Source organism: Ascaphus truei, chromosome 2, assembly GCF_040206685.1.
Source record: "Ascaphus truei isolate aAscTru1 chromosome 2, aAscTru1.hap1, whole genome shotgun sequence".
NCBI lineage: Eukaryota > Metazoa > Chordata > Amphibia > Anura > Ascaphidae > Ascaphus > Ascaphus truei.
In genome coordinates, this window is record NC_134484.1 from 161,186,173 (window position 1) to 161,200,168 (window position 13,996).

Here is a 13,996-nt window from a genome sequence, read left to right on the forward strand (position 1 = left end):
ATCAGCAAAGCTGTTTTTTTTTTTTTTTTTGAGAAACTGGTAAACAATAATAGGAAATATGTAAACGTGGCTTTTTTTGTTTGTTATAATATATAATCAATTTTATCTGGCCTAAGCAATCTACAGAGAACAAAAAAACCGTGTACAAGCTCCAGGTGGTCCGGCTAAAAATGCATTTTAAAGCATGGTGATAAGTGTAATATAAGGAGCTGACACCGGATAATGGGGATTAAAGGGTTAAGCAGTACTATAGTAATTGCGGATGGCTGGGGGTAACAGGAGGGGGACAAAATAGTGTGAAATGTAATCACGTAGTCCCCATAGCCCCGGCTGAGCCCGGTGTGGAGTAACTTTTACTCACGATGTGACACCATCCTGGTCCCCCTCTTTCCAGCTGCTTCCCTGACGCTGCCAGAAGCGTGTCCCGTATGGCCTCCGGTGGTGTAGCAGATCCTCTCAGACGACAGCGAAATAAGGTAAGGATCAGATGAACAACCGCTCCAAGAAAAAAGGTAAGGCGCTCACCAGCAAAAGAGGGTAAAAATCACCATTATTATACTACATAAAAAACAAACCGTGCTAGCTACTCTCCGAGTAGCTAGCACTGTTTGTTTCTTTGTTTTTTATGTAGTATAATAAAGGTGATTTTTACCCTCTTTTGCTGGTGAGCGCCTTACCTTTTTTTTTTTGGAGCGGTTGTTCATCTGATCCTTACCTTGTTTCGCTAAGCAATCTATTGTTGAATAATAAACATAGTTTGAATTACTGACTTCGTCCTCAGTGTTAAGGGCGACCTCTCAGTTTGGGGAAACCAGATCTATTTCAAGGTTGTTGTATTGGTCTTGGAGAAATGTAGATTGTGATACACTTTTTGTTAGGGTACTCTTAAATAAGGAACCATGTGGTTTCCGAAGCTTTGTACAATATATAATTTTATCTATTGGCCCGCTGAATGATATCACAACCTGCTACAAATCTACATTTGTAACGCCTGTATTAATAGAGAACCCGTTGTAACAGCGAATATGTAACTCCAAATTTACTAAACCATAATTTATTGTCAAATGTATTTATTTATTGACTTCCATGTGAATGGGCCATATTTAGTTGGTGGTATTACTTCATAATACACCTTCAAGAGTATTAACGTGAATGGGCAGTAAAAGCCATATTTATGAAGCGGTGCAGGACAGTGTCTTGGGTATGTGGCACACCTCCAAAAAAATAACAAAAAACTGTTGTACAAACATTTTTTCTTTTTTGGCAAGTGCTACTTCATAAGATCATCCGAGGGATCGGATGCTATATTAACATGTCCTACTTTATGACCGGGGTTGCCACCTCTCCGGGTTTCACCCGGAGACTCCGGGTTTGGCATCCCCTTCTCCGGGCTCCGGGTTTGTCCCTGAAATCTCCGGGTGGGCGGGTTGTTGCAGACAGGGCAGGCATAGTAAGTGACTTCTCATTGCTACATCACTCACAGATCCTTTGCATTTCTCACGGGACTGTCTGTGTGCACTTCACAGCCTACTACATCCGGGTCACAGCCCTATGCTCTACTGCACATGCTCACAGGTAGGGGATCATGGGAGTTGTAGTTTTTATTAGACAAGATCGATTGGCACATAAGCAACACAGTAACATTCTTAGAAACCCTGCTAGAGAACACACACCAACCCCATGTATCTTATCTCCTCTCTCCCTTCTCCCTCCCCCTCTCCCTTCTCCCCTCTCCCTTCTCCCCTCTCTCTTCTCCCCTCTCTCTTCTCCCCTCTCTCTTCTAGTCCCCCTCTCTCTCTTCTCCTCCCCCTCTCTCTCTCCTCCTCCCCCTCTCTCTCCTCCTCCCCCTCTCTCTCCTCCTCCCCCTCTCTCTCCTCCTCCCCTCTCCTCCTCCCCCTCTCTCTCTCTTCATCCCCCCCTCTCTCTCTTCTCCTCCCCCCTCTCTCTTCTCCTCCCCCCTCTCTCTTCTCCTCCCCCTCTCTCTTCTCCTCCCCCTCTCTCTTCTCCTCCCCCCTCTCTCTCTCTTCTCCTCCCCCCTCTCTCTCTCTTCTCCTCCCCCCCCTCTCTCTTCTCCTCCCCCCTCTCTCTCTTCTCCTCCCCCCTCTCTCTCTTCTCCTCCCCCCTCTATCTCTCTTCTCCTCCCCCTCTCTCTCTCTCTCTTCTCCTCCCCCTCTCTCTCTCTTCTCCTCCCCCTCTCTCTCTCTTCTCCTCCCCCTCTCTCTCTCTCTCTCTTCTCCCCCTCTCTCTCTCTCTTCTCCTCCCCCCCTCTCTCTCTCTCTCTCTTCTCCTCCCCCCTCTCTCTCTCTCTCTCTTCTCCTCCCCCCTCTCTCTCTCTCTCTCTTCTCCTCCCCCCTCTCTCTCTCTCTCTTCTCCCCCTCTCTTTACAGTAATGCTGCTTCAGTTCCTCCCTTTTGATAGCAATGAGGTAACCTTGTCTTTGTTAAATTAACTCAAGTAAAGTTAACTGAGGTAAACATTGTAATAAATTAATATTGGTCAGTGACGACTCTGTTTGCAACAATTGTCATCAGCGTTAGTTATAAGTAATAGAAATGATGTAAGGTATAATTCCATATACCATTAACGCAGCAATAGTGCCCGCAATAGCAGTCTCCCGCCATCTCCCCCTGCAACTACTCTCAATATGGCTCCGCGGCGTCAAATGGCGCTGCGTTGCCATGCCAACGGGAACGTCACGTGACGTAACAGCATCACGTGATGCTCGTTGCCATGACAATGAGACGCCACATGATGTCACGACGTCATGCGGTGCCACGTTGTCATGGCGACTTGACGCCACGTGACGTTACATAGCATCCCGTTGTCATGGCAACACAGTGTCATTTAAAAAAAAAAAATCTCCGGGTTGACCGTCAGTCGAAGGTGGCAACCCTGTTTATGACCTGTCTGTTTTCCTGCAGGAGCACATACTGATGCACAGGTGGAGATACCCTTGTCTGTCTCTCCATGGAATTGAAGGGGCTTTCTCTGGAACGGGAGCTAAAACTGTGATTCCAAGGAAAGTAATCGGCAAGTTCTCCATAAGACTAGTGCCAGATATGAATCCAGAAGATGTGGAAAAGCAGGTAAAAGATGAGGAAACTTGTTCCTGGTGATTGATTGTAAACATGATTTTTTTTTTTTTAGTGTCTATATGGCCTCGTGTCTGAGGGAGAAATGAAGCAGAATTTCCAAAGTAACAAGATGACATTATGACTGTTTGTTTTTAGCCAATCACAATGGGGGCTGTTTTCAGTCCCTGAAAAAATGCTTGTTTTTTTTAATTGATATGTAAAAAAATAAAAAAACTAGTGGAGAATTCTCTTGACCCTTACAGGGCCCTTATGATGTACCTGGTAGAGGAGTGGCCAACTCCAGTCCTCAAGGGCCACCAAAAGGTCAGGTTTCCCTGTTCAGTACCTGATTGAACCACCTGTTCTGAAGCAGGAATATCCTAAGAACCTGACCTGTTGGTGATCCATGAGAACTGGAGTTGGCCACTCCTGTGGTAAAGTGCCCATGGGCATATGTTTTCTAGGGGGTGATTCAGCTGACAGAGACCAACCTGATCGAAACAGAACTAGAGCCCTTCCCTTCCGTCTTGGTCTTTTAAGCTATGGCCCGGTGTTGGCGCTGCACGTGCGCCTGCCAGGCTGATCTCCGGTCTGCGGTGAGCTGCAGGGGGGAAAAGGGATATACTTAGACCCTAAATATCGGTCATGTTGGTATATTTGTTGGCTAATCAATTTACTAGTACACCTGGAGGGAGAGAGACTGCTTGCAAGCATTGGCGTGTAATCCAAAGGAAAAATATTCCGTTGCTTAGTAAGTAAATCATTAATTTATAACATGATTTGTATTTCCCAAATGAGATTTATTTGTTATCCAAAAAAGGATTTACATTCTTATCCATAGCTTTGATGGTAGGAATATAATGTATTGCGACAGATTTATCATTGGATTGTGGTAAATTGCTCAGTCAGATACTGTAAGTCATTAGGCAGGTAAATAGCATTATGTACGAGTTCCCAATTGTAGGGGTCAAAATACTGTAATTATTGTTGAGCAGGCTTTAAAGTGTAGCCGCTAAAACCTGTAGTTCAACAGTAGGTAACTTAATAAATATAACAGCACCTAGCAAACTGTTACAAAAAGGTATAACTTTTAAGGGTGCTGGAGCAAACTAATTGCTGAGTGTCAGGAACTCTAAGGCCTCGGACATGGTCAAAAAGGCCGCGCTGAGGATAAACATTATCCCCATCAGCGCAGCTTTAGACGGCGCGTGTGGAATGTGCCGACAGATCAATTTTACTTTTCCCGCTGAGGGAGGCGCAGGGCCGGTCACGTGACTGCCAGAAGCCAATGGCAGTCCGTGACGTAGCGCCCTAGGCCCGCCTCCCACCCGGCACACAAGCGCGCTCGCTGACGCTCATGCAGGGACACGAAAAATCTCCTGCTTGAGCAAGAGAGCATGAGCATCAGCGCTGCCCAGCGCACTTCATATCACCATGTCCCAGGCCTTAGTGTGAGTATAACAGCACCTTGCAGTTTAAGATAGAAAAGGTATGGCCTTTTGAGATGCGGGAGAGTAACTAGTTGCTAGATATCTGAATAACACTGTGTAGTCAGGCTGTTTTCCCAGAGTATAGTTGGCAGGTAGTGGCTCCCCTCTCAGGAGCTCAGGCGTGCTGCAGCACAATAGCAGAGCAGGATATAATTAAGTAATAATCCCCTGAACAGGGCATTACTGGACAATAATTATGGCATTATTGGCCAGTAATGCCCTGTTCTGAGGGGATTACTATTATAGGCTTATAATGTAGACTTATTTTTAATTTTTCATAAAGATAATTTTTGTAGTCATATTGATTTTTATCAGCATGATTGTCTACATTCTTATGCTTTTACTGCAAGTTTATTAAAAGTAAATTGTACACACACACACATACACACACACGGCAGTCCCCCCTACACACTGTGCAGCCCCCCTCTACAACCACAAAACACACTGCAGCCCTCCTCCGCCCTCTACACTCACAACACACAGCAGCCCCCCATCTACACCCACAAAACACACTGCAGACACACACACACTAACAAAACAGACTGCTGCCCCCTCTACATCCATAAAACACACACCAGCTCTACACCCACTGCAGCTGCATGCAGACACACACACAACACTCTGCACCCCTCCTCCACCCACAACACACTACAGCCCCCCCTCTGCACCTACAAAACACACACTGCAGAGACACACAAATCAACAAAACAGACTGCCACCTCTACATCCACAAAACACACACCAGCAGCCCCCCCTCTTCACCCACTGCAGCCCCCTGTAAACACACACAACACTCTGCACCCCTCCTCCACCCACAACACACACTGAAGCCACACACACTACAGCTCCCCCTCTACAACAACAAAACACACACCGCAGAAACACACCAAGACTCTGCTGCCCCCTTTACACCCACAAAACACACACACAACTTTCCCTTCACTCTCCTGTGCGGAGCTCTCTGCAGACAGGGTGAGGGAGGAGTCAGTGCCTTGCTGATTGCTTCTGTCCAATCACCTCCCCTGTCTAAGTGCAAATTTCACTCTTTGTGACTGAACGCTGATTGGCTGAAAAACTTGGCAAGCTGCCAAAAATTCCGGGCCATTACTGATTGGTTAAAATTCCGGGCATTATCCAATCAGAGCAGGGATTACAATAATGCCCGGAATTTACCAGCTTTAGCCTATAATGTGTTGTAACCCGACTGCACTAATTGAAAACCACAGTAAGGCCTTGGCCATGTTTGGCGCTTGCTGGCGGAAGCGTGCTGACTCGCGCTGCCGCTCAGCACTGAGCCCCTACAGCCGCAATTAGAGTGGCTTTAGTAGGGGCTCACCTGCGCTTCCGCGCGCTTGCGGAAGCGCAGGTCTTAGGGGAATTTAAAATTCCCCCGCTTGCCAGCGAGACAGGCCGGTCACGTGAGCGGTTCGCCCAATGAGGGCGAACCAGCTCCGTGACGTCACTGGCCCACCCCCGGCCAGTGACGCGCCCGCCCCCGGACCGGCCCCTGACGCCCTGCTGATAGCGCTTGCGGTAAGCAACCGCAAGGCCAAGGAAAGCACCCGCTTTCCCTGAGCCTCAGCGCGCCTCAGCACGCCAGCGGTAAGCGTGTCCGAGGCCTAATATATACCTGCATGATCCTCTGTAAAATACCTAGGCAAGGCAGTTAGCCAGTGTATGTGTGTGGTCCACAGTAAGGTGGTTCAGGCAATTAAAAGTTCAGATAGTAGAGTAGCTCCTCTCTAAGGAGCTCGGCGTGCTGCAGCACAAGAGCAGTGTGTGATGTATTGTGACCCGACTGCACAGACAAAAAAAACACAATCATTGTATATGACTGCAGGACCCTCTGTGGAACACAGAAGCAAGGCAAATAGCCTATGTCTGTGTGTAGTCCGTAGTGAGCGTGGTTAAGGCAATGATTGGTTAAAATGGTAGCTCCCCTATCAGGACCTCTGCGTGCTGCAGCACACTAACAGAGCAAGTTGTACTGTATTGTGACTCGACTGCACAAACTCAGACAACAATCATATGTACCTGCAGGACCCTCTGTATAAAGCAGAGGAAAGGCAGTTAGCCAGTGTCTGCATATGGTCCACGGTGAGCGTGGTACAGGCAATTATGCTCATTGCTTGTGCTGTGTTGGTCAGATGAACAGGAACAGCGTCTGACTACTGACTATATTGGTGGTGTTTGGAGCCACTCCCCTCAAATATTGCAACCTTATATTCTTACTAAGCAGCTGTCTTAGTGACTAGCTGATGTTGCCATATAAATGAGAGCCTACATGATTGATTTAACGGTCTTTATGATCATAATGTTGTGCAAATTAAGAGAAATTGGGCATTATGTGCATTGTATAACCATGCAAATCTTACATTAAAGGTGCAAGACTATTTGACCAAACAGTTTGCAGAACTGGGGAGTCCTAACAAGTGCAAAGTGTACATGGGCCATGGGGGTAAACCATGGGTGTCTGACTTCAATCACCCCCACTATCTCGCTGGTAGAAAAGCAATGAAAACAGGTAAATACTGTTAACATTCATCTTAAAACCACTTGACTGTCTGAGGAGTGTACAAAACATAATACCACTGACCGCAAAGATGTATTTATTTACTTGCTTTCAAATCTGGAAGCTAGCAGAGTATGACTAAAAAATATTGCGTGTTGCCTTTTCGGAAAATAAAATTTGATACATTTTTTTCATATTTAAATGGACTGCGAACTGCTACAATATAATCTTAGAACTGTTTGCACTTTAATTACCAATACTATCTATGAGCAATATATCTCCAAGAATTCCATAGAATATTTTTGTGTGATGATAGAAATGTGGCGACTACTGGGTCTTGGAGATGGGTTTTCTGCAGCCTGGATACATGATCACAAACTTCCACATTTGTCTGGATTTCAGATGAGTCAAACATGTTTTATTTAAAGATTTTGCTTGCATAAATAAAAAAAATGAGAGAAATGCAAAAAGACCCATGTCTTTATCAGTTAGTAATATATTTAGGGTCATGGGCACGTTTGCGTTAAGAAATTGCAGCGAAAACAAATTAAAAAAAATGGATGGTGGTAATACATGTGACATGCGCCTTTTGTTAAGGCTGCAAACGAGAGAATAAGATCTATTTTTTTTATTCCTCACCATATATGTGAAAAAGGCAACAAAAAAGGGGTTTTGGTCTGTGAGCCCCCCCCCTCCCCCCCCCCCCCCCATGACTTGCCTTCCTTCATTGCTGGACACATTTGTGCAGTGACATGATTGCATGCATCTTGTCGTTGTAGTTTTCAATGTAGAACCGGACTTGACCAGAGAGGGCGGGAGCATTCCTGTAACTCTCACCTTCCAGGAGGCAACTGGCAAGAATGTCATGCTGCTACCAGTGGGGTCTGCAGATGATGGGGCGCACTCTCAAAACGAAAAACTGAATAGGTAAGTGGTGTGGTGTCCAGAAGGCCCTCCGTGTAATTGTTTTGACTGCATGTCTTGCAGTCATAGTTACAGTTTATTTGTAGGGAGCTGAACTAATTCTCTGACATAGAGGCGCTCTAATTTTAGAGCAGTGCCGATCTCCAGAAGAGGGAAACCTATATTGTTCCTTTGCATCAACAAAACCTAGTTAGAAAAGTTAAGGGGTTGTTCATTCGGTGTAATCAGACGTGGCCACATTGCAGCTGTTTGAAACCCCACAATTCAAGTCAGTTGGATTTTCTGCAATCAGCCGCTAGAATACTAGATTACATTACATTGCCTCCTAAATGTGCTGTAATGGCACAAAGAAGGAAGTGGGTAAGTGACAGAGTGGTGCTGAATGCTGTGGCCCAGGTGACGTGTGTCAAATGATGCTGGAGATGAAGTAATGTCTGAGGCCCTTTATCTGTATGCCATGAAACCACTCCCAGGTGCTGGACACTCTTACTCCCCTTTATTGAATGGGACCGGACTTTTCTCCAGGAATTGAAATTGGTGAAAATGGAATACGGAAAAGGCACTTCTCTTATAATACATTTAGTGTGTGTGTGTGTGTGTGTGTGTGTGTGTGTGTGTGTGTGTATATATATTTATATATTGTTTTCCAGAAACATGTATAAGGTGATTTGTTTCCCGAGTATGAATGAGGTGTGATTTTTAACTTTTGCTGCTGTCTCATCAGAGCATTTCTATTTTACAGGTTCAACTACATACAAGGTGTGAAGCTTCTGGGAGCTTACCTGTACGAGGTTTCTAAACTGGAATAACTATTACTCTGAAGTCGTCATCAATTGTATCAATTTCATATAGTTTTCATATTGGTACACTACAAGTGCAGACCAACACATTACGCGTTTTATACATGCTGGAAATGTTGCAATAATAAAAACTGTCAGTTCCCAGCAAGTGGTTTTATTTGTATTCTGGTTAAACCATTTAATTGCCTTGCTTTTCAAAATATTGACAAGACAAAGTTATTAATGAATTCACAATCCAGTGACTAAGGTAATGCATTAACTGTGTACTCCTGCTTCACCCTGTATTTATTTGGAGGTGGAAAACATTTACATGCAGAGAATGGTAAAATCAGCAGGCTAGGTGCTTCTTATCTGCTGTCATATATTTCCATGATGCATAGCAATCTCACAACTGTTTTTTTTTTTTTTTTTTCTTGGGCTTATATTTTGTTTCAAGTATACAAATGGATGCACACATACAGTACACACGCTTTGCTGTATGTGCATACCCTCCTAAACTGGATGACCACTACATTTTACTCCACAGATAACCATTTGTGATCAGGTTGTGTCATAACACCAGTGAGCCTTGTTGCAATTGGATAGTTTTTGTAATTTCCCCTTATCTAAAAATAATGTCGGGGAGAGGAGAGAGAGAGAGAGAGACATTTTGTATGTGTGGTTTTTATATAGCCAACTGATGTACGTAGCTCTTTCCAGAATTAGCAGGAGAGTACAAGGAGATAATATGCAACGGTTTAACAGTGTGTTACACATTGTGTAATGAATTCACAGTTTATCAGAGTGTGTCTCTGGCCAACGTAAATAGAATGTGAGACTTGCAGAATACAATAGGAGCAATTGCATGTGTATCTTTTTATATTGTGCCATTTATGTACATGGCTCTTAACAGCAGTGATGTACATGACATAATATAACACATAATGGGGATAAGTGCTTTAGACATAAATGTAATACTAGGAAAATGGAGTCCCTGCCCTAGAGCTTACAATCCAAATGTAGAACATACTTGAGGGAGTGCTGTTTTGTCAGTATAGTCCCTGAAATGTTTTTCACCAACTGTCTGAAATGATTTGTCAGATAAGGTATTTAAGGGGCGGGGGACGGTTCAGAGTAATCCAGCAAAGCATGGTATTTATTGCAAGAGCATCTCTTACAATGTTAGGCTGCGGTGACGTGCGCCCGGCGGGGGGGGGGGGGGGCAGCGCGTGCACAGCGCTAACTGCGGTCTGACAGGGAGAGGGGAGCTTGCGACGGGAGGGGGCGTGATCGGGGATTTGCGGGGCATGGCCATTACATCACGCGGCTGGTTCGCCCTCATTGGGTGAACCGCCAGTGGCCCCCGTTGCAAGGTTTGAACTCAATTTGGGAAAAACCTTGCAGCACGGCACGGCTGCACCTTCTGCGTGACGGTGCGTACTGGGCCCAGCCCCATTGAGGGGCGGTGCTTGCACGCACAGTGCACGCCGTGCGTACAGGCTGTTACTGGGACCGCAGCCGTAGGGTTAAAAGTATATACTCTGTTCTCTCTCTTCACGTACCAGACATGTCATTTTCTTAGCCAAAACAAAGGTTAATTCGTTATGTAGTTGTCTAATTTTCATATTAAGTAAAAAATGATTACCTGTAAAATTACTTTACCTCGTAGTAAACATACTCCTATAGCATCCTATTTTCCTCACAAATATAATATGTAGAATAACAAATGTACATGTACAGTATGTGTGAGATTTTGTGATCACCGCACCCATCTGAGCTAAACCTCAAACTATATCAAATGTTAGTCTGGGGGGAGGGAGGAGAAGGGGGAAGTGTGTGTACACGTCTGTCTCATAAAAGCCACATGGCCGTTTCATGTCAGCTTCTACATACATGTTCTGTCCTGTTCAGGATTGTAATCCAGCTAATAAATTGTATCCTCCAGTTATATAATATTCCCCCCCCCCCCCCCCTCCTCCGAGCAGTAAAATCCATTGACTGACCAAAGACATACACTGAATAAATTAAAGGGTTGGCACTCGACGGTCCTCATGCCATCCTGCTCGAAATGCTAGTGGGTTTTTTAGGGGCAGATGGCATTCACCCCTCTGAGGGAGCAGTGCTCTGAATGGAACTGGACACTGACGTGATCGCTGCACCAACCATTTGGGTGCTGCCAGCCTTTTTGGTACTCAGGGTTCAAATTACATTTCTTTATTTTGCTAGTATCTTCTCAGCACCTTTAATCACATTTTGTATGCCACAATACAATATAAATAAACATGGCAAGAAATCTTTGTTTTATAATATAGTAATTGTGAAATGTTGGCAAAAAAGTTAAAGTGAATATGGTACATTCATTTGTTCGGTTTGAAAGATTAGAGTAACGTAACGGGGTTTTTTTTTTTTTTTAAACATCGTAAAGGTTTAGATGAAAAATATGAAAAAGGCCAAAGATGTTCGCTTCCTTTTCAAATAAACCCATGCTACTCTAAAGAAAGAAAGACGGTGGCAATGAGAAAATAAATAAAAATCAAGTTTGCAGCCAGTACTGATGTACAATGGGCAGAGGCATACATTAGCAAAAACTGAGCTATACCTTTTTCCTGCTAAGAACTTTCCCTATTGCTCACGTATGTTCTCAAAAAATAATTGATAAATGTTAAAAAAAAAAAAAACACTTGGTGCTGTAATGATGGGACACATGAAACACAAAGGTAATTAGGAAGAGATGATCAGATGTGAGAAGAGTGCAATTTAAAGTCAGCTGTTCATCCAATACATTTTTATTGAATGTACAGTAGAGCACATTGGGTTATCTTAGTAGCGATTGAGAAAACACTGTATGGAGAAAAAAATAATTAAAATAAATAAATAAAGTTTAAACCATGTAACCCATGAAATGAGACTTTATCATAACAGAATAATTATAGATAAATAGATGGAATACAGGTGTGTGTATTCCAGTCTTCTATCACCTCCCGAAGGTGCACAAGAGCCTCTTGAACCCTCCAGGGAGACCATCATATCAGGGGTGGAGTCAATGACAAAGTGTTGAGGAAGGTTGACCACTTTCTACAGCCTTATGTGGTCAAACTTCGGTCATACCTTAGGGACAATCTCCATGTCATCGACTCCCTCTACCATCAAATGGAAATCTTCCTATAAATGGGTGACCTGTGACATGCTGCCACTTTACACCTGCATTAGGCACGATCAGGGTCTGGATGCTGTTGGGCATTTTGGGGGGCGGGGGGTGTTGGAGAGAGAGAGACTGGGTGATGCGCAGAGTAAATTAATCCTTTCCCTCATAGATTACATCCTCAGGCATAATTATTTTCTGTTCGGGGAGGGCTTCCATCTTCAGACAGGCGGTATGGCCATGGGCATCAGCTACGCAAATCTCTATGGGATTTTGGTAGACCAAATACATCTGGTCCAATACACGGCTGCGTGGGCCTGGTGTTCTTTGGCCTGTACATTGATGACATCTTGATTTTATATGGGATGGAGATGGGGGCGACCTTGAAACAGGTTCTGGCTGAATTCAATCACAATGAATTGGGCCTCCGATTAACTCATCATATTAGTTCTAGCGTCATCGGTTTTCTGGATCTTGAGCTATCAGTCGACGTTGACCTTGTTATTAATATAAGAGTACATTTGAAAAGTGTGGCAGTTAACAGCTATTTACATGCTAATAGCAGTCATCATCCTAAATGGATCCACAATATACTACTGAGCCAATTCAATAGGCTCAGACGGAATTGCTTTTCTGACCACACTTTTGATGAACAGTCACGTCGCCTTATGGCTAACTTTGCAATTAAGGGGTATGATACAGATCTTTTACAAGAAGCCTATTCTAAAGAAAAGGCTGAGAGGAGAGATTTGTTAGCTAAATCTCAGTCCAAATATATGAACTCTAACCATCAGCTCTTGCCTAGAAACTATGGCAATGAATCCCATTCTAACACAAGCAGAGTCACATTTATAACTAGTTAAAATAGTTATTCTTATAGAATCGAGTCCATTTTGAATCGACATTGGAAAGGTTCTGCTATGTGACCCACACCTTAATGGGCAACTCACTCAAACAGCTCCCATAGTATTCCGTAAAGGAATGAGCATAAAATAATCAATTGGCGCCTAGTAGGTTGAGGGAACCAGATACAGTATGGGCAAAAAGGGTTGTATGAGTAGATTTGGCAATAAAAGATGTGATAGTCCACACTGCATTATGTGCAGACACATTGTGGCTACGAACACCTTCGTCTCTGCCTCAAATCAAAGTGCATCCTATTAAAGGCACAATCAACTGCTTGACAACTCATGTCTATTTACTTTCATGCACATGTAATCTCCAATACATTGGTCATACCAAACGGCAACTGTGCATCATGATCCTTAAGCACCGCTGTTCTATAACCAAGGGTGTCCTGGCGCACAGTGTCCCCAAACATTTTGTGTTAGTCCATTCTAAGGATCTGTTTAATAAAGAAAGAGCAGTTTCCCATCCCCACTAATACAATAAATCTATTAACAAGAAAATAAGTACTGTTTAAAACCTAAATGAATAGTGCTACTTAACATATATGTATATATTAAACATAATCTGTTGTTGCTAAAGGACTTAGAATTCAGGGAATTGAGACTGTCCCTTCTTTGAAATGGGGTGGGGAGGGGGGGGGGTGTACTGGACAGATTTAAGGCACTATGTGTCAAGGAATCTTTTTGGATTTATTCCCTTGGCACACTCACCACAATGACTAAACGAATGTCTGGATACAAGCACGTTGGTTCAGGTTTATCATTGCTGTGTAACACCTTCCGCTTACTGTTTGTCGCTGCTGTAGTTTTCATTACATATTTCCCTATTCTCCTTCCCACTACTTTCTTTTCCCTCCCTCCATTCCTCTTCATGCTTTTACTCTCTTGTAAGTGCAGGCCCTATCCATTGGGCTTCTCTCCTTTTTATTTTTAATAAATTCTCTGTATTCTCAGATTTATGCTATGGAGCTTGCACTTCTTTTTGTTTTTGTTTTCTCTGTAGGTTTTCTGTGGTTGGCTGAACCACATAAGAAGCTGCAGTTTGGCTCCAAGTGATCATTTTGTTTGGACAATTACACTGGATTCTCCTCTCTGTTTACAATTCTATGGTACTTGGTTGGGATTGTTTGGATTTTAGTAACTATACATCGGATTTAAAAAAAAAAT

The 13,996-nt window shown here is 43.8% G+C and overlaps 1 protein-coding gene and 1 long non-coding RNA gene across 3 annotated transcripts in view; one reads left to right on the plus strand and one right to left on the minus strand.

Moving 5' to 3' along the window:
- LOC142486944 (cytosolic non-specific dipeptidase-like) overlaps positions 1-8,944 on the plus strand; it is a 71,873-nt gene extending 62,929 nt beyond the window's left edge. For both annotated transcript variants that reach the window (XM_075585483.1, XM_075585482.1), the window contains 4 exons: positions 2,922-3,086; positions 6,947-7,088; positions 7,856-8,003; positions 8,743-8,944. In XM_075585483.1, the coding sequence (XP_075441598.1) occupies positions 2,922-3,086; positions 6,947-7,088; positions 7,856-8,003; positions 8,743-8,809 (522 nt within the window). In that variant the 3' untranslated portion in view covers positions 8,810-8,944. The remainder of the gene's footprint in view (positions 1-2,921; positions 3,087-6,946; positions 7,089-7,855; positions 8,004-8,742) is intronic.
- The window catches only part of LOC142486945 (uncharacterized), a 52,795-nt gene continuing 42,370 nt past the window's right edge, over positions 3,572-13,996 (minus strand). Inside the window, exon 3 of the long non-coding RNA XR_012799091.1 lies at positions 3,572-3,675. This is a non-coding gene — a long non-coding RNA (uncharacterized LOC142486945). The remainder of the gene's footprint in view (positions 3,676-13,996) is intronic.